General features: G+C 38.5%; 1 protein-coding gene across 4 annotated transcripts in view; it reads left to right on the plus strand.

Annotated features, from left to right (window-relative positions):
- The window catches only part of adgrb2.L (adhesion G protein-coupled receptor B2 L homeolog), a 251,817-nt gene that overhangs the window by 217,922 nt on the left and 12,217 nt on the right, over positions 1 to 21,678 (plus strand). For all 4 annotated transcript variants that reach the window (XM_041582163.1, XM_018246749.2, XM_041582165.1 and 1 more), the window contains 7 exons: positions 2,075 to 2,201; positions 7,359 to 7,462; positions 7,746 to 7,848; positions 11,825 to 11,975; positions 12,449 to 12,518; positions 17,972 to 18,038; positions 20,999 to 21,084. In XM_041582163.1, the coding sequence (XP_041438097.1) occupies positions 2,075 to 2,201; positions 7,359 to 7,462; positions 7,746 to 7,848; positions 11,825 to 11,975; positions 12,449 to 12,518; positions 17,972 to 18,038; positions 20,999 to 21,084 (708 nt within the window). The remainder of the gene's footprint in view (positions 1 to 2,074; positions 2,202 to 7,358; positions 7,463 to 7,745; positions 7,849 to 11,824; positions 11,976 to 12,448; positions 12,519 to 17,971; positions 18,039 to 20,998; positions 21,085 to 21,678) is intronic.

A 21,678-nucleotide genomic window follows, 5' to 3' on the forward strand; every position in this document is an offset into this window, starting at 1 on the left:
GTGCAGCTAGACCCCGGGGGCAGGTGATTTTTGAATGAGCGCTAAGAGGCACCCCTTAGTGCTCTAGCACTTGTGTCATAGTAAATGGCCAGTGTAGATTCTGTAGTTCTGTATATTTGTGGATGCTAGTTGTAGCCAACATAACTAGAAGTGAAAGGGTTTAATTTTTTTTTTTTATTATTATTTTTTAGCACTGGCCCACCAGGTTACAGGGAAAAACGCATATGGGCCTAGGTCCTTGCGGGCCCCTTTTGCCCAAACTCTCCCAACTCATAGTCATGCCCTTTGTCCTCTGATGTCAGCGTTGCGCAATATGTTGGCGCTCTATTAATACATGTTAATAATAATGTCAGACGTGGGTGGGTTAGGGGCTGCTATCTAAGAGATTGTTGCATGCCGATTCTGACTGATTGGGGAGAGGTTGGGTTAGGGTTGTGTGTGTATTAGCATATCCAATGGTGGTCGGACTTCTGTCTTCTGCAGGTTCCGTGTGCCCCAGGTACCCATTCTGACAATGAACCTGTGGTGCTTTTCTCAAGAGCATATTTATGTTGCATGAGCTCTCACATAACTCATAACTAAAGGACATAAAACACAGTTGCTCATATGTTATCTGCAAACCAGTACAGTGAATTAACCGTTTAGCATGTCTGTGTCCTTAAATCTTTCCGAGCCTCTGTCCCTCCCATTCCAATAATAACATTCATCTCTGTGCTGCAGTTGCCAGAGTAACTCGCATATGACTGGTCCAATTTCTAGTGATGTATATTCAGCTCGTGCTTTCTCTCTTCCTCCTCCTCCTCCCCAGTGCAGCTGCTGCTGTGAGCATCCTGGTGATAGGGGCTATGGGAAATTGTACAAATAAGGAAACGGCAAACCTTACATTGGGCCAACAGGAGCCATAAAGAAATTATAGTGCTGAAAATGCTGAAAATATCATTATACTGGTATCATTTAAATCACTATTCAAGACTGTTTTCTCAGTCACCCCAAATGGCTTACAGATGCCTCTGTGAGAGGAGATAAGTGCTGGATAACAGCCGTGCCAATGCTATAGTAAAGCATAATAAAATCTTTAAACACTAACGGGGGAATGTAATAAAAATCGCTAACGGAAAAACTATTCGCAATGCGAAAAGTTATGCCTCTGCGCGAACAAATTTTGCTTTGTGCGAATTTAATATAGCTTTTGCGAGCCCGGAAACTGTTTAGCGACCACTTCCGACAGTGAAAGACCGTTTGCGAATTTTATAGTTTGCGCCAATGCGCAGTCAATGTAATAAAACTTCTTACTGAAAAAGTCGTTATGTTTGCTCCAAAAGATTACGACACCTTCAAGCACTTCTTATGAGTGCGCAATTAAAATTCGCAATGCGCAATTAAAATTCGCAATGCAATAACAGTTTAAGGAACAATATTACATTGCGAGATGTGGATTTTTAGTCTTATTGGTGCGAATTGTTTTGCTCTTTGCGACTTTAATTACATTCCCCTGAAAGCATGTAAAAGCTTATGTAATCATTTCATCTGTCTATATCTTTCATAATTCCTTTATAAGAATAATTAGTGGAACACAACATCCTGTCCCAGCTTACAGCTCTTTCTGCTACCCTTAACCACATTTCTTTTGGGTCAAGTTTTTTCCTTGCTTGTTAGTATCCCCTCCATTTATTCCTTTCTCACATTTATGTTCAGCCCTTAGTATGTTTTGCATGTTCATTTCTCCTGACACCTTCTCCCTTGTTTTATCAACCTTTCTAATTTCCTTCGACACCCCCTCTCTGCCTTTCCCACTGTACCCTCCCTCATCTTGCTCACTATTGTTTCTCCCCCTCATTTTGTCATTTTCCATCTCCCCCACACTGATCTTCCCTCTGCCTCACTTCTCTCCGTGGGTTTCTACCACACATGCAAAGAGACACATACACGCATTAGATTCACCAGCACAGAGCTGCAGGCTGGCAATTTGCACCGTCTTGCTGGGTAGCTTAGCTTATGAGTCCTGCTTGGGGAGTTTGTGAGCTTTCTTCCTGACTGCTGACTACAGTGCTTCTCTGCTTTTTTTGTCCTATAGCGATGCATCCACTGGGAGCTGGGACACAGAGGGCTGTCAAACTTTACCAACGCAGCCATCCCACACCAAATGCCTTTGCGACCAGCTATCCACCTTTGCTATTTTGGCTCAGCTGCCCAAGGAGATGGTGAGTAGTAAGACATAACAAGCAAAAGCCAAAAGTGAAGGTGACTTTGCAAGAACTGGAAGTGTTTTAGTTAATGTATGTTCACAGTCATATTGCTGAGGATGCTGCAGAGTTGACGTTGCAAAGCAGTAGAGCTGGTGAGAACAGAGACTGAGGGAAATACAGTAAGTAGCAAAAGTGAATTTTGCCTTTTTTGTAATCTAAATCTGTCTTGGGCATTATCTGAGCAAAAAGTACAAAAAGTATATATTTAATTGTAGTCGTATGTTTGTGCCATTCTGATGCCACTAGGATAAGTCTTGGACTGGAAGCTGGCAAATGACAGTGTGCGATCAGGATAACTGAGCCTGGTTGGATTTTACTTTCTATCCTTTGTACATGTAGGGCATGCTGATCTGTGTTGCCTATGGAACTGCCTATGTTCTTGATGGCTGTGTTCTGTCTGCCTGGAATAAAGCTAATAACAACCGCTAAAACAAAAAAATTATGTTCTACTGGCGTTGTAGGTGGGCCACAGACCAGACACCTAAGTAGAGGTGTCTGGTTTGTGGCCCACCAACTTTTGAAAACTATAACTCCCATTAACCTCAGACAGTTGTTATCTGAGGATATTGAGAAATGCTCTGAATTTTGCAGAAGCTAGAGGAAGATTTGCATGAAATGCAGCATAAAAACAGCATTCATTAAATGGATTGAATTGGATTAATAGTATTTATTTCGGGGCCCAGTTCAAAAGTTGGCAGTTTGGAGCGTGACCTATATGCACCCAATGATGAGCGTGTTACATGATATATTATCAAACTGGTTGTTCCCAATTTGGTTTATTCCCTTCATATCACCTCTAGTTTTAGACTTCATATGCCCTTCTTGTTTACTTTTGCCTACCCCAATTTGATTATGATTGGAAAGATGTTATTCTTGGTGCAGGGCCCTAATATATTTAATAAAAAGGAAATCCTGCTGTTTTTTGTTTTTTTTTTCTTGTTTCTTTTACATTGTATACTGGATTGGGTAGGCTGGATTAGTAGTACAGTATTCAAGATATGGAACATTCCAAATGATTCTGCTTTCTTCTGTGTCACAAAAGTGGTATTTTCAGTGGATTTAACAGTTTGGATCAATATGTAATAACCAGCTTTCCGTAGCGTAGGAAGTTGGGCATCGGAGAGGGAGGGTCGCGTTGGCAGCATGTGTCACACTGTGGGCAGAACTGCACTTATTCAGTATGTCAGTACATTGACATTTAGTGCACAAATTGCTATGTAATGTGCAGTGGGCCCTTAAGTGTTTCACATAACAGAAGCATTAGCTGTGTGGGGGAAGCTGGCTAGCAATCATGTGTACATCAATGACGTGTGTACAAAGCACCATGCAATGTTCTGTGAAACCAGCATGTGGAAGACCATGCTGATCTGTCACTGCCATAGCAACACTTCTATATGATATCTAACAATGATAGTGTCACATACAGAAAATCCAAAAGCTTTAGAAGAAACTGGATTTTGGTGTAGGTGTACTATTTTGCCTATAACAGCCACCATTGGTGTTGGGCCTGATTCTCAACTACTTGGGTGCCAACAGGTCTGACAACACGAGTATCTAAAGACCCACTCGGGTAAACAAGCTACAACTTAAATAAATGATAGTCAGATGGACAGGGTCAAAACCAACCAAAGATTATGATGCAAGCAGGAAGGTGGCTTCAAAACACCAGAATCAATGCAAATAACAGTACTGGGAATGAGTGGGAACCAGAGTATAGCAGTAGGATTCAGAAACAGGAATCTGAGCACCAAGGAGCAAGCTTGACCTAAACATGTAGTAAGTGAGCTACAAGCTAAGGATTTGGAAGCTGTTAGTAAAATAGCCCTGTGAGCAAATTAATAACAGCTGAAGCACAGCATTCTTACCTAAAATTCAAGGATTACAAAGTACTGAACCAGAATGCCTGCTTACATAAACCAGAGGTACTACAGACTCAATAGAAAGCTGTGGGTTCCTGTTTCAAATCCAGGCAGGCTGTCACTGAACCCCCAAGCTTGTAGCATAGCATTGCTTTAACTGAGTAACACCTATACGTAATAAATGTAGGTCCTTGCTTGACAGAGGGCACCTGAAGTCAAATATTCTTAGTAGACAGACAACCTTGGTAATTAAGAGCAGCCCTATGATGTCTGTCAGTGGCACTTTTATGGTAGGCACCAACAGATGTAATAGGGGGCTGCCCCTTTTGGCATTAGCAATCTTATTTATATCAGGGCACCAGAATTATTTGGATCATAAGTATCTGCAAATACAGAAGTGTTGATCATTTCATGGATAAAAGATTTATCAGGAGATTTAGAGCCAAGATCTTAATGCGTGATCTGCAATTCAAGTTGGGGCTTCTGTTATCATTCACTTGAGAACTATAGCAGTGATCAAGTGAAAGGGTTCAGTTGCATTTTTTATAACACACGTCTGTGAATACAAAGCATTCAAGTAGGCCCTCGCAGCAAAGTATAAAGAGCATTTCATGCAGGCAGACTAACGATCAGTTTCACTGAATCACTAAAAACCTGAACTGAAACATGTGGACTGTAGCCCCACAATACAGGCAGAAACCTCGGGGAAGTGTGTGGAATCATTCCTCTGTTGATAGTAGTGGCCCCACTCTGCATGAGCTTAATAAACTACAATAAAGTTTACAAAAAGTTTTCCAGAATCGGAGCAAGCTAGGAACAAGCTATGTGTGACCTACAACAGGCGATAAATTGGCTTTGATCTAGCGCGTATATAGGGAAACTGATGGGGAAAATCTGAGCACCTGTGTTGGGGGATTAGTAACATCTGAAACAGATGATGTCTTCCTGAAAATGTCAGGATTACATACAGTAGCCTGGAACCAGGAACCTGATTGTCTGCTTGTATAAAGCCGAGGAATTGAAGACTGCATTTGGATCCAGGCAGTATGTTACAGATTGCACATTTTTCTGTGTGACATATTTCACATATAAGGCCCATTTGTCATTGACCGTTTGTGGCAATTTAGCACCTGTCACACTATTAACTTTTCTGATGATGGTTGTGGGTAGAGCTGGATTCTTCCTTGACAACTCCATACTAATCTGTCAGATTTCTATATAATGCCTCACACTGACCTGACACCTTGCTGTACAACATCTCATACTGATATGGCTCTTGTTCTCCTGCAATTTACAACAATCTCCTTCATGTTTTGCAACATTTTTACTAATGCATAATACTTACGTAACACATGTCAATCATATTTTCTTTTTAACACATAGGGTGACATTTCTCAAAGCAACGTGCAACAATTTTTAATTGAAAAACACTTAATGATGAAGACATATTTATCTAATAGCACAAACAATCCTTGTTGCCATATTGGAGCACAGAAATATCTCACATTTTTTTCACTCCCATTCAAAGACTTGTTGAGATTATACGAAAATCAAATCCACTAACTTTTGGCGCAGTTGAATGCATGCCTTAAGTGCGTGATGAAGCTCAGTTAATCAGAGCAGATTGGTAGTATGATGTGACCCACTGTTGCTTCTATTATTATGAAAATGAAAAGTTAATGTGCCTCATCTATGGTTTGTGATGCTATCCTCACATACAGTATAAAATGGAAAATGGGGGACCAGATCAGAAATAAGATATGCATTATCTCCCAACAGACGTTTGGTGGAATGTACATGGTGTGTCTCAAAATTCTGTTGGTCCGAAATCAGTTTGATGAAAATACATACATGCATAAATATCTGTAGTCTTATCCTTTACTATTTTCTACGTGGGGATGCTTTGATTAAGGGTTTTTTTGTGTTAGCCATATCAGTGACCATGTTACATGATGTTCATAGTTACAATTAACACCTGAGTATCCTGATGCTTCAAATTCATAGAAACTAGGGACATTAGTGTCCACCTCAGGTGTTCCTCACACACCATCACTGAGTCTTCAGATGACATAAACCATGTCATAAGTTTTTCTCATGAAACTGAATCCAAGTCATTATTTTAAAGTGCAGACTTGTGATGGTGGGGGCAGTTATAAACTTAATTTTACTCAAGAATATAAAACTGTTTTTCCCCAGTTTTTCCTCTTCTTGTTTGCTTATCTATCCTTTTTTTCTTCACTCCTGTCATCTTGACATTCATGTTGGTATGTTCTCATCTTTTCATTGTTTAATGTTCTCCCTCTTTCTGTATCTCCACTTCTCTTCTCTTCTGCAACTCCAACCTTTTCTACTCCCTTTCTTCCATGCTTACTGCTTATTGGCCGCCTTTTCATTTCCCTTCTGCTATACTCCTCTCACCCTTTTCAAACATTTTTGTATATTCCTTCAATTTCTAAAGTGTTCATCTCTTCTGTATTTTTCTTTTCTCTCACTTGAGCTCTCCATTACCTTTTTATACTCTGGTGTCTTGAATATTTCACTTCTCTGTCACTCCATATTTTACTATATTTCTTTTCACTTTTGCTCTCCACTTCTCTCAACCAACCACCTCTCTGTTCTGCTCTTTCGCCACTTCTCTCCTACATTTTACCCATACCCTTCTCAGTTCTGCTTACAGAACGCTTCCTTTACTTTTTTTTCTTTCTTTATTTCAGTTTCATTCTGTTGAGATTTCCCATCATCGCATTCATCTATTTTCTCTTTTTTTTTCTAGTGACTTTCTTTATTTCTTATTAAAATAATCCTCCAAATGCTGGCAGTACCTGAGTACCTGTATGGCAAGATGCTTGGAGGGTGTAGCTTTAACAATACTAAACCTGTTTATGTTTGCTGGAAGCCCACAGGTGCTGGTGGTTTTGCTATTTTATACTATCTACTGCTTAAGGATTGCTTACGATGAGCTAATTCATAAACTTTGCAGGTTAGATAAAATGAAATAGTAAAAGTAGCACCTATGGACTCCAGGCAAATATTAATAGTGTGTAGGTTAACATCAGTGCCCTCCAAAACGTCCTCAGCGTAAGAGCACGCCACTGACTGCCCTGAAACTCCAGGCCTTGTTATAGGACTCGGCCCAAAATACCCATAACCGAAAAAGTTGTTTGTTTAATGTTGTTTTCTGTGTGATACATATCAGTGCATTTGCACTTTGCTGTGTGGTATCTCTCAGTGGCCTCATCATTTGCTTAACCAGGTGATGGATGTCCCCGGATCCCCTTCAGTTCCGCTGATGATCGGCTGTGCCATATCCTGCATGGCTTTGCTCATCCTTCTTGCTGTATATGCTGCATTTTGGAGGTAAGTGTTAGTTTTAGCTGATCAGTCTATCTTACATTAATAACATACTTTGTGCTTGAAATTAGAAAATGCTTATTACCAGTAGAATAATTATAAGTTACTGTACAAAAATCTTTTAGGAGCAACCCCTATATTGAAATCAGCATAAATATATTAAGTTGCACATCAGTTATGAGCCCCACTGGACCCTCAATTCTTCTAACCCCCTAGCAACTGATTGGTATGCTGTCTTTGATGTTACTCCCTTGTGTACCAAATACTTTCTGTTGGAATCCTTCTTTAGGTTCATTCGATCTGAGCGCTCCATCATCCTCCTTAACTTCTGCCTGTCCATCCTTGCTTCCAACATCCTTATTCTTGTGGGGCAGTCCCAAGCTCTCAGCAAGGTGAGTGGGACATGAAACTGAACAAGCTAAATTCTTAGCAGGGTGATTTTGTGACGTTTTAAAAACATATACAGGTCATTTACTTTTGCTGTAAAGCGACACCATTAGGAAGTATAGCATTCACAATTTAATATAAGCTTTTTACAGCAGCATCTGTACATCAAAAAGCTACATTCTGCATTAATAACCAGAGTTTTCAACATAATGGGTAAGGCAATGGCAAGGATAAGGTTGGCAATCATGTAAAAGAGATACATTTTGCCAGCTACTAGATATATATATAGACTGAGGCTCAAGTTAAATGACATTCTTTGCTGCTGTAATTTTAAAGTTTAAGCCATCAAGCAGCCCATGTGTTTGTGCTCTACAGGTGGCTGGCTGGGTTCAGTGCTAGAGCAGGTTTATTGTGGTTCCTACTAAACAAAATGTGGTCTTGTTATCAAGTACATTCTTTTTTATATACATTATAATTTGATGTATTTGAATATGCATCATATAGAGATCCCCCAGATGCATTTCCGTCTACTCCAATACTGCTTTCCATAGCAATGAATTATATAAAAATTAAACATTACTTTTATATAAAAATCAACCCTTATTCAAGACATTGAAAAAAGATGCATGGATTTGACTTGTAACTGTTATTGACACATACAGCACTCAGATTATGTTGTTATTCTACTAAACTTCAATACACTTTTGCCTACTACATACTGATACTTCTCATACTAATGGCACCAGCAGCGCCCCCCTCCCCAGCACTTGACATATGATTGAAATCATCTAAGTGATTTACCTAGTATGACCTCTATATTTGACATTTGCAGCACACTGGGTTCATATTGTTCAGACCTAGAACTCATTCTAAAAGGAACACTGCCTTCAATTTGATTACTGACATTTGACAGCTTCCTTGTACTGCCTACACATTTATCACCTTGTTCTGGAGATACTCTTATGACTGCTCAGTAGAACATAATCTGTTGGTATTCAAAGTTGCTCTTCGGCCTCATTAATGACTTTGGCATCAATGTATAGAGGCATGCTTTCCATTCCTACAGGTACAACACAAAGATATGTATAGAGTTAATCAGACTTGTTATTCTATATTCTCCCTGGGCAACTACAACATTACTGTGTCTCACCGCTGTCTACTTCGTCAAGTGTACATAATGGTGCATCTGTTTATTCATATTCTTAGCCCTGTTTTATATTACTGTACCTCAACTACTGGCACACTAATCATTGCCTAGAATCTATAATGTAAGTATGTCACAGGAAGCCTTTCATTGTGTTACCCTGTTATTTACATTCAGGGCAATGCTTTAAATTACAGCTGCTACCTTTAATAATGAAATTCTCTGGGGTATAAAGTAGTGCTCATACACATGCTGAACAGAAGCACTCTGCCCATATATCTATTATGATTAATAATCCTGTATTTATAGCAGCTTAATACTTTGTTTTATCTGCCTCCTCTGATATTGGTGGTATGTTACCTGGAAATGTAATTTGAGAGAGAATGTAATTGCCAAGAACAACATAAAGGTGACATCAGTTCAATGCAGGCCTCTATGCCCCAATCTACTTATTTTTAGGATCCATTATTCTTGCTGTCTTAACGGCTTAAATGAAACTGTGTGTACAGATTTCTCTAGGATGAATTTTCAGGAGTTGTATGGAGGTACAATGCTGATTTCTTATGGATTTTGGTTGGTTTATTAATTGTCAGGTTTGATTCTTTTTAGAAAGTTTCTTCTTTCCAAAGGAAGAGGATTATATTACATTTTGATTGTCATGATACTTGTTGGGTGATGTTGTGATGGCAGATTCTATTAATGCCTTTAAGAGGGGCTTGGGTGATTTGTTGGATAGACATAATATCAATGGCTGTTCTGATCAACAATTAGTATTGATATTGGTATATATATTTTATGTGAGTGTTTGGAGGGGTCTGTGCAAGTGTGTTTATATCTGTGCAGTGGGATTCATTTAATGGAGTTGAACTTGATGGACCGATGTCTTTTTTTCCTTCCAAATTAACCCATTATAGTTCCACATTAATATTAATATTTCCAGCCTTGTTCCTGCTACTATGTGACACTCATATCACCTAACAATTACAACTCCTGGTGTGCTTGCTCGCATATATCATTCTCAGTTGATTTTAGCATCAACCTGTCAATAGAAGGTGAGATCTCAGATTAACTAGGCTGGCTTCACATTTTGGCCAGTAGAAGTTGGCTCTACTAAATATATGTTCATTTATTGCTCCATTGAGTGGGTTCTGGTGGGATATTGTTACTGTGTCACTCTTTACTATGTAGTCCCCCACAGGAAATGTAACATAGGTGTGTGGGTGCAGATTAAATGATTGCCCACTCAAAAGATCATAGTTCTTTTTTCCATTTCTCTAAGCTTTCTCTAAGCTTTCCTCTTTTCTCTTTCCAGCTGCATTTTCCATTTCTAGCTGTAATTTGTACAGAATTTATTTCTCTGCATTGTATCTGTTTCCCTTTTCCACTCGGAGCTGCCTTCCCTCCTCCAAAGTTCTTATCATTTTCCACTCTCTCAAGTTCCTGCTATTCACAGAAACAGAATCTGCCAGCAAATAATATCTAACCTGTGTCTTTTCAAAGAGTTCACATATTTTTTAAGCTCAGGACAACCATGTCTCTATTTTTGCCATTCTTTAATTTGTTTACTGTAATTACTCATATAGCATTTACTGTAAGGCTGTGCCACATGTCCTGAGGAAATCTAGATTTTCTCGTAGTGTTTTAAGGACTGAAGATTCTCATAGTGTTTAATGCCTGCAGAAATCCTCCATAAAGGATCCCCATATGGCTGCAGCCAGAAAAGAAAGTGGCAGCTGAGACATTTGCTGGGGAACACAGCAGGCTAAATTCCACTTGTTCGTCACTTGGGTAATGCTACAAGCCAGCTCTGGAGAATGGCCAGACTGAGTGCGCAAGCAGGCAGCCGTTGGCGAAACTAAAGTAGTATTTGTTCAAGTCTCCCATCTAAGTAATGATATCCCTGTAGCTGCCATTTTTTCAGCCTAAAATTCTTTTTTTTATTCACCTTCCATTCTGACATAGGAGTTTAGAGAAATACAGGTATGAGAGTTATTATCCATAATGCTCTGCAGTCTTTCCATAGTTTGGATTTTCATACCTTAAAGGAGAAGAAAATGCATTTTTACTTGGGGGTACCAAATGTTAGGCACCCCAAGTTATTGTATCTACTTACCTGACACTCTGGGATGGTGCACCTATCAGGAGAAAACTGCACTGGCCCAGGGATATTCCAGGGAGCACCATGGAGAGATCCACTTCAAATTTTCCAGACGCATGCTCAGCAGAGTGAAATAGCCGGCTTAAGTTAAAGTTTGGCTTTTCGCTCTACTGCACATGAAAATGGAGTCTAATTCTGAGCTTTCTGGATAACGGATCCCATATCTGTAATATACAAATGTCAGAACCTGTGTTATAAAACATTAAAACAAATAAAGCTTCTCCCTGTTGTGTGTTGTGCATATGCTTGTAGCTTGCACTGAAGAATAATCATGACCTGGCACAGCAGTTGTGGGAAACATATATTTACAGCAGTTTGGATTTTTTTCCATACAGCACAAAACTGAAAAATAGTGTTTATTTAATAAGCCGGCACACTCACAGCAGTAGCAAACACCTCACGGCGTGAATGCTAGGAGGTAAATACCTTATGTCATTTCTTAATAATCATTTTTCCTTAATATGCACAGTGGACATTAATTATTGTAATTTGTTTTGTTCGCCTGGTTGTTGGTGAGGCACCTACCACTTGCAAGTATTAACCCCATCTGGAACAGACATCTGTGAATTGGGAAGAGTTGGTAAAATAGTGCAAGCTAGGATAGTAGGTGGCTGGCGAAGCCCCAGAAATGAATCCCCTAACACAGCTGTGCATGATTCTACATTTTGTTTCTCTGCAGGCTGTCTGTGCTCTCATTGCCGCCTTCCTGCACTTTTTCTTCCTCTCCTCCTTCTGCTGGGTGCTGACAGAAGCCTGGCAGTCCTACTTGGCAGTTATTGGACAAATGAGAACACGGCTGGTCCGGAAGCGCTTCCTGTGTTTGGGATGGGGTATGAACAAAATCACATTTTATTTTTCTTTTGCTACTGATCGCCTTCCATCATACAAATGCACCCTTTGTGAGAAGTTTTGGTATGGGAAGTAAGAGGAATAAGGTGAAAGAAAAAATCATTAGAAGCTTCATGATGTAACTGTGAGAAGTCCTGGTGATGGGCGAATGTGTCCGGTTTCACAGTGATTAGAAAATATACTAAATGCATGGAAGTCATTTTGTTTTTTGTGGCAAAAGATGGTGAAACATTTTGCCCATCACTAGTGAGGACCAAAACTGAAATGAGAGGCAGAAATAAAATGTTAAGCTCTTTTATGCTGTGACACTTATTCATAACTTATAACTTGATGAAGCCATCACCCTCTAGGCTCATGCTATAGTGATATAGGCTAGTCTAACTTATGAAATGCTAACATCAAAAGGAAGTGGTAGAAAAAAAATGAAATATATATATTTTTCTTCTACCTTTAGGATTACCAGCCCTGGTTGTTGCAGTCTCTGTTGGATTTACAAGAACAAAGGGATATGGAACACCTCATTAGTAAGTTGATTCTTCAGATCCTGACCATGATATTCTAGCCATTTTTTCCCGATACATATGACTGTAGATATCAGTAGTTATTGTTCCAATTTTTTGTGATTTTTGGTAACACTGCCCAGTCTAGTGACCAAAGCTCTTAGCTCTTGTTTGTACTCAAAGCAATAGGTACAGGGAATAGGTATAGGGAATTTGGCTTTTATAGAATACAATATACACCAGTGCTTTTATAGTAAGATTCAAGATATACCGGTATTAAAATATTATCTTACTCATCTCCCTGCTATGATTCATTGTACCATATGGGATGCCAAAAACCTGATTCATCAGATAGATTAGCAGGCATACAGAATGCACACATTACTAGCTAATGATCCTTTGGTATGCCTCTTATCTGTAATGATCAGTCTATGTACCCTTTTCCTGTTATTGCATTATTTATACATCTTGTTCCTTCTGCATGAAGTAAAGTATGGCCCCACAGCTGCAATTTTAAACATTACTAACATATTCCTAAAATTGATAGTAGCATGTCCGTATTACTAATAATAAGAGCCACAACCTTTCTTCTTTACTACTTTCTACTTTTCTACTACAAAAATTGATAGATGAGGAAAAATTAAACACTAATACAAATGTTATATAAAAATCAGTTGCCTTACCAAAACTTCCCCTAAACCACCCAAACCCAGGAGAATTTGCAATTTCATATAGCAATAAGGAGAGAGCTGGGAATGTTTCAGTCCTTCTATAGGCTGGAGTAAAATATAAACACCATTTGAAAATTGCACATCTCCAGCAGAGCTCTCCATTCTCTGATAGATTAAATGGGTGGTTCACTTTCAAGTTTACTTTTAGTTTATACTAGAACCCCATATTCCTAGTGTTTCCAGGTCCCTTGTTTTAAAAGTCCAGTTCAAATGGGCAAAACATCTTATTTAGTTTCTACGAGTCTGCCCAGGGCACAAAAGGTTGTACCAGTTGTACTAAAAAAAGATATTTTAAGGTAATTGTGGCAGATTTCACTACTGCGATGCTGAAATAGACATATTTTAAATCAATTTGCTGTTTTGATGAGCAATACTATACCCCCTTAAAGAACAAATGTTATCTGATGGCACGTTCTACTTTTCAAATTCTTGCAACTGTAAATATTCTCACTGGAACATTCTCTCTAGAATATATTCTCCACAGCTTCATTTAAAAGTCAGATCCCTTTATTAGTCCATACTGCAAAAGTGACACCAATTTGAAATGCAGTAAAGGTGATCCAGCATTCCCTTTCATACATTAGACTTACTGAAGCAATATTCTACAGGCGTGCATGAGAAGCATTTCAAGCCATTTATGCACATACCACAACCTGCATCATTACAGAGACATTAGTACCCCCATAGAAAAGGGTTACTGCCCTCTACCATTTGGAATACGTTTATTTTCTCACGGCTGACATGGAGTTCAGGTCATGTTAAATTAAATACAGGTCGCAAAATATGAATTAATTTTTCGGTAACAATCGCTGACATGACAAAGTGCTACTTTACACTGTTGGAATGTAAACTGCATTTTAGCAAACAAGATAGCCTCAAACTCAGCATAAAATCCTCCCTTTCTAGAGTTCAGGAAGTTTCCCCACAAACTGTACATAACATATTAAGTATGATGAATGGATTTGCATTTGCACTATTAAAATAATGCGCACATGGCAGTTATTGGTGCAGCTTTGTTGTGGCTCAACCGTACAGCACGGCTTCTACAAATTGAGCCATATGGCTTTCAACCAATAGGGACAGAGACAAATGCAGATTTGTGTTCATCTCCCTTCCCATGAGTGCAGAGCCATATGGCTTAATGTGCCCAAGTTTAGATGCAGCACTGTGTGCTTGAGCATATAGAAATATGCAATATGTCTTTCTGGAATGGACTGTGCGTGCTTAGTTTAAAAATGTCAGCTTTTCTCTTAGCAAAGGGGCAACCAATTTGTAAAACACCCCTGGCTGTTTTTTGTCATGCAGCTAACAATTTACACATTTAACTTGGGAACTGTAGTGAATGCATAAACACCATGTTCCAGCTCAATGGGCATCTTTAACACTGCATTGTGTAGCAACACCATACAGTCTTTACCAAAAAAGTAGATAATTGGGGATAAAAGTATTGGTGCTGGCGTTTTCCCCTGTAAGTTATCCGTATGCTGAAAAAGAAATGATGCCAATACCTGTAGTTCAAAAGTGGGATGTTCCCAGGTTTATTGAAGTGCTCTAGACACACAGGATAGGATAAAACGTTTCACAAGTGGAGGAAGGGCATATTGTTGTCCCGAAAAACATTTGATCCTATCCTGTGTGTCTAGACTACGCTAGAACTACAGGTATTGGCATAATTTTTTTTTTCAGCAACACCATACAGGTCATTATATATGATGTTAGTACCCACTTGTGCAAGCAACAGAATGAAAGGAAAAAGGCAGAATACAGAGGCTGAGTGAAGGAATTTAGAAGCACATAGCATTAGCATTTTGGAATTATTAGCCATTATACAATGCCTCGCAGCCACATTTTCTTTGAATGTAGTGTAAAAATATGTTTTTTTTTCTTATTATTACAGAAAAGCATATTTCAGCTATAATAAAAAGAAGTCTGTTTAATATAGCATCACAAAAACAATTTGCATAATGCTGCTACACATTGTGAAATGCATAGCAGCATTATTTGTATTTTAATTTTTATATTTATTGTAAAGAGCTTTCTCTTCTTATTTTCTATAAACGTCCCTTATGGTAGCTGGCTTCTCAAATAAACATATGTCCAGGATGTAATCACTGGCTGAACAGATCATGTCCAGTCCCAATGTGATCAGACTGTTAGGCCCTTCTGGCTTGAACACAAAAAGATGTCAGGAGACTTTGATCGAAAGTAATTGTATTTATTAAAATATTGGCGACCTGCAGTATTTCTTCACATTTGACCCTCACATGGTGAATACAACTCCTCAATTTATATAATGAGAAGTGAAAACATTCTGAGGGCAACTTTGCACCGTGGTATGCAATCAACATTGTTTCTTCACATGACTGGTTTGTCTAAAGGTAAACAGTTGTTTTCAGTTGTAGAGAGAGTGAAAAAAAAATATATCTATATACACATTTATATAACGTCTGTGATCCAGGCTGCAACAATGAACATTTATTTTCTTTTTATATACAGCTGTCTTGGTGTTACTGAACATACACTACATAAGCATGTGAGCACTCCTTCTAATGAATTTGTTTGGTTATTTCATGCCATACCCATTAATTACAGGTTCAATAAATACTTTCACAAATGTACCAAGTTTGCTTGCCACCTTTTTAGTAAATTAGTTTATCAGATGTCTGCCTCTGCGCTGGGCAATAGATTTGGACTTATAAATGCTGTCCTAGACATTCCTTTCCTTGCGACCCTCTCTCCAAATGGTACATGGGCCTTGACTGTTGCGCACATATGTCAGGGTTACCCCCTTCACCTCCTCTCTGCTGCCGGATTTTGCAGTAGGTATTCAGTTACAAGCTGAGGAGCCTAAGGTTGCCTTAGGCACAGGCAAGTGCCTGTATAGAAAATACATCCCTGTTAGATTTGTTCTTATGGAAGCATCTAGGAGCAGCAGTGCAACCACAAAGCAGTAGGCCACACAAGTTTGCAGAACAGTTGAAACACTCACTCCAGATTACATATGGAATCAATGTCAGAATGAGTGCATGTAAACTTCATGAAGTGGGTTTCTATGGACAAGCTGTTACACACAAGACAGAGATCACCATGCACAATGCAAAGTGTCAGCTGGAGTGGCATAAAGCCTTCTGGCATTGGACTCTGGAATGGTGGAAATGAGTTCTCTGGAGTAATGAATCACATTTCAGCATCTGGCCGTCTGACAGGCAAAACTGGGTTCAGCAGATGCCAGAAAAATGCTACCTGTCTGCATGCATAGTGCCAACTGTAAAGATTAGTGGTGAAGGAATAAAGTTCTTGGTTTGTTTTTCATGGTTTGGGATAGCCCCTTATACAAGGGAAATCTTAATTCTATAGCTTACAATGACATTCTAGAAAATTTTGTTCTTCCAGCAACAGTTTAGAAAAACCTTTTTAATCATCGACAATTCTCCTTTGCACAAAGTGCGGTCCGCCATGGAATAAATTGATAGTCTTGTATAGAGCCAATACATAACCCATAACCACCTTTGGGGTGAATTTAAGCACCTACCGCTAGCTTGTCCTCGTCATTAACTGGTATGAATGAGAGCAAATGCGCACAACCATGTTCCAAAATCTAGTGGCAAGCCTCAACAGAAATCTGTCATAGCAGCAAAAGGGAGAGCAACTTCATATAAATGCCTATGTTTTTTAAATTAGTTCATCAGATATGGGTGTGGTGTCTGCCTGTTATTGCCCATCTAGTATAGAAACGGTTGTAGTGCTTTTCAAAATACAGCAATAATATCATAGATAATTTTATTGTTTTATAGTATGCACATATACTTCTTTTCTGAGAGTTACCTTTCAACTATGTCCTATTATGTTGACAGTAAAGCATATTTAAAAGCATGGAATATATTATCTGGAAAGCAGTTATTCCCAAATACAGCAATTGTATTTCCCTTAGTGTTCTGTTTAAATAACCAAATATTCTTTTGTATTTTTTTAAATAATACGACAGCACTGTACCTCCTGCATGATAGGTAGCATAAATTAATTTTCATGACAAAACTATCCTATTGGGTTGAATGATTTAGTGGCCTTAAGGAATTTTTCTCTACATTATCTGTAAAATCCAAGGTCTCAGATGTTCTGTATAATAGATCCCACCCTTTTAAATAAACACACTCATAGCATACAGTACATAAGTGTATACCTGAAAATAAAAACATGGCTATATATATAAAAGGTGTAATGATTTCAATAAAAACAATAGAGGCAAGGCCACAGCTTTAAGACAAAGAGTAAAAAAGTATTATCATGCCCATATCTGCATTGCCTTCTTCATGAAGAACTTAAATTTAGATTAGATTTAGTTTTTATTCTAATTTACATGTGGAATTGTGACTTCTGTATCAAAGAGTGAATGACCCCCTGTAGCCTTTTTGCATTAAAGAGGTAGTGTGATCACATATTTTGGCATCAGAGATGGAGTTTTTTTTATATTCTTCCAGATACAGTATTTGCCATCTGCCCAATATGCACTTGAACTTCCAGATTCCTTTATTTGTTGAGGTTTCTCTCTATAATTTTATTTTTAAAGGCTTTGATCCCAGTCTCCTGCACTTTATATTTACTAACATTTTGCTTCCAAATTTCCATCTAGTTGCTTCCTCAAGGTTTTGGTCAATAATCTGTAAATGATCTCCTCGCTGATGTGACTGTTTGCTGTTTTTTTTCCTTGCTTTCCGTGCGCTGTGGCACTTCTTTCTGCTCCTCCAGCTGCTGGCTGTCTCTTGAGGGAGGGTTACTCTACGCCTTTGTGGGACCTGCTGCAGTTATTGTTCTGGTATGTCCTGTGACATGGGTCAAACACTTCTGTAAAAATATTGAACTTGTTTAGATTAATAAATAGCATATACATTGCATAGCAATGCCTCCTCTGCTCAGTGTGTCTATCTGCAGCAAGCAGAACATATAATATATGATCAGTGGCTTTTTATGCTTTTTAGGCTTTTTTATGGCACCAATGCATGAATGTCACAGTTCTACTATTAATTACAGCTCCTCATATCACCTTTGCTTTGTTGATGTGGAGTGGTTAATATCTTAATAAAGAGGCACCCATCTTCCACTGACCTGTAGGGAGTCTAGACTTCTAGGCTCTCTTCCCACTAACTCTTTTTGGATGTGACACTGCATAACTATTTAGATTTTGGATAGATGGGTTTAGTTGACCTAAACCTACAAGTTTCTTCTGCTCCTTAAATTATTTTGATTTGCCATATATTAATGTTTTCTTTGAGTTCCACTGATGATAATCCGCAAATAGTCTCATATATTCATATTCAGGGGTGTCCAAACTTTCTGCAATGAGGGCCAGATTTAGTGAGGTGAAAATGTGTGAGGGCCAACCGTTCAGCCTGACATCCATTCCGATGTAGTTAGCTTGCGATCAGGATCATTCACTCCTGGAAATGGATGCGTACACATCGTTTAGGAAGTTGAGAAGTGGAATCTGTTAGGACTTATTCTCCGCGCCTCATTTAAAAAAGAAATTGCGTAGCCGTAATATTTGGGCACATGATTAGTGAAATGATCTACCACTAGGTCTATACTGCTGCCTGTGTGCTGAAGGTGTTAGCAATAGACAGCAATTAATACCAATGTTATTAATTGGGAAAAAAAATAAATATATAGGGAAGGCCAGTATTTTTTTCCAGAAAAGTTGGCAACCCTAGTAACGGCACGTAGTGACACACTGCTCTCACATACGTCTTTAGTTCACTGTACTGGCACGTCAGTTCGTCTATTGCACCTTCAGCGCTAAAGAAGTGACACGTCACTACGTGCCAGTATGTGTCTATTGCTAACACCTTCAGCACACAGGCAGCAGTATAGACCAAGTTGCAGATCATTTCACTAATGTGCCCAAATATTACTGCTACGGCTACGCGATTCCTGATTGCACTGTGCTGGGGGGCCACATTATTATTAATTTCATGATGGAGGCAATTGGCCATCGGGCCTGACTTTGGACATGCCTGTTCATATTCATAGAAACTGAAAACTAAACCAAATTTGACAAAAATGGGACTCCCAGATCTAAATACGTTTACTCCTTTTAGTGTTCTATTGCCAAAATCAAAATCGATATTCTCAGAAAAATGTCACATTGCAAGATGTATTCCCTGAAAAACTAGGTTTACTGCAAGAGAACTATGCTGTAATGCAATATTTCTCTTTTCAATAAGGGGAAAAAAGTAGCAGATCATACCGAATAAATGGTCCGTGAAATTTACAAATACTTTCTGCAACAGAATATCAGACTTTGGAATAGATTCTATTGCTTTCTACTAAAACAATGTTCTTTTTTGACATCTTGAGATTTTATAGCACAAATCAAGCTTGCACCAAGGGAAAAATTATCAAATTGGGGGTAGTAAAGGTCAGAAACTGTTATGAAAAGAACTCTATACACTCAAGGTCTCTTGCAAAATAATGAATAGTAAAGAAAAATACCTCTGCTGGCTTAGATTTATTATGTCTAATTACATCCTATTTAAAAACCTCAGAAGTTGTCCATACTATAGTGCAGTGCAGTTTCCGGCCCATTTGGGTAGCCAAAATGTCCAGTGATATCTGTCCTCTTGTAATGGGATTATATGCACAATAAGAAGGGATTAGACATGGTTCTTACATCCATCTCAATGGCCACTAAGGGAAGGACAAAATTAAAAGCTCAACCAACAGAGAAAAAGGTCTCTGTGGACATTTTCACTAAATTTATATTTCTATTTCTTTATATGTCAATAATGTTTTGTGGATTAAGACTGAAATATATACCTAAAGCTGGCCATAGATGTAAAGATTTTTAAAAGATCTTTTTGTTATCGTGAGACCAAGATTATCTTGAAACGATCGTTTAAATGTCCGATTGGTCCATCAAATAAAAAGACCATTTCAAGCGATTTTGTCTAGTTAAAGCCAGGAAAACTGAGGGTAGCTGCCTGCTTGGCCCTGCAAACATAGATAGATTTTACTGTGACCGATGAAAATTTTTTAACCTGGCTGAATAATTTTCTGACAGATGTTGGACGAAAAATCATTAGATGCATGATCGTTCGATTCCCACTAATTTTATGGATAGGTTGGATTGCACTAAAATCGGTCGTTCACCAAAGAAAAATCTTTGCGTCTATGGGGACCTTAAAGGAGAAGGAAAGGTTACAACTAAGTAAGCCTTATCAGAAAGGTCCATCTAAATATACCAGTAAACCCCCAAAGTAGTGCTGCTCTGAGTCCCCTGTCAAAAGAAACCACATTTCTTTCCTTCTATTGTGTACACATGGGCTTCTGTATCAGACTTCCTGCCTTCAGCTTAAACCTCATTGCCCCGGGCACGAGCATGCTCAGTTTGCTCCTCTTCCTCACCCTCTCCCTTCTCTGCTGTAATCTGAGCCCAGAGCAGGGAGAGACTCGGGCAGGAAGTGATGTCACATCACGTTAATACTGCAGCTCCTATCCTAAACAAACAGAACAGAAAGTTTCTAGAGCTTTTTACTCAGGTATGGTAAAACATTCTACAGAATAAATATAGCATTCTAGCCTGCACTATTGCAGCTAATCTATTGGCAATAAAATGCCTCCGTAGCTTTCCTTCTCCTTTAACTCCAATAATGGGCCTAATTTATTGTTTCAGTGTAAATTTAAATCAGTGCAACAGATCGGCAATAACCCCAGTAATTTTTGGTATACAGTATATTTCTATTCTGTCTTAATACCTTTTTCTGTATATGATTATAACAGGTAAACATGCTTATTGGGATCATTGTATTTAACAAGTTAATGTCTCGAGATGGCATATCAGACAAGTCCAAAAAGCAGAGAGCAGGGTAAGTGCCTTTTCTTTGTGACTCTCACTTCTGTATTAGAAAGGGAGCAGTAATCAGTGTTATTGTGTATTTAGTGCTAGTGGTACCTGTGTGTCTGTTGCAATTTGTGAGCTTAATGTCATTACGCCCGATTGTGTAATACCAGAATTTGTAAAAATATACAGCATGTTCTTAGGTGTTCTTAAAGGAAAACTATACCTTCAGAATAAATATAGATAATATATATCATAATAAGTAACCTGTACAACAATGTAACCAAATAGGCATATACATATATGAAAATATTGCACTTTGACATGATTTCCCTTGTGCCACCATTTTGTGATGTTCTGTATGCTTCCTGTGCGATCACCTGACAGGAAATAATTCAACTGTAACAGGAAGAAGTGTGAAAATAAAAGACAGGACTGATCTAACTGTAGCATGCATGTGTTCCCTTGGTTTGTATTTGAGTACAATGGGCTGCCCATATTGCTTAAAATGGCAATTTTCCATTTTGGATTATCCAATGGCATGTAATAGTAGAAATGTATATTTTTCTGAAAACAGTTTATTTAGAAATAGCAGTGTTTTACTTATTAGCCTTTTTTATGT

This window comes from Xenopus laevis, chromosome 2L, assembly GCF_017654675.1.
Source record: "Xenopus laevis strain J_2021 chromosome 2L, Xenopus_laevis_v10.1, whole genome shotgun sequence".
In the NCBI taxonomy this organism is placed as follows: Eukaryota; Metazoa; Chordata; class Amphibia; order Anura; family Pipidae; genus Xenopus; species Xenopus laevis.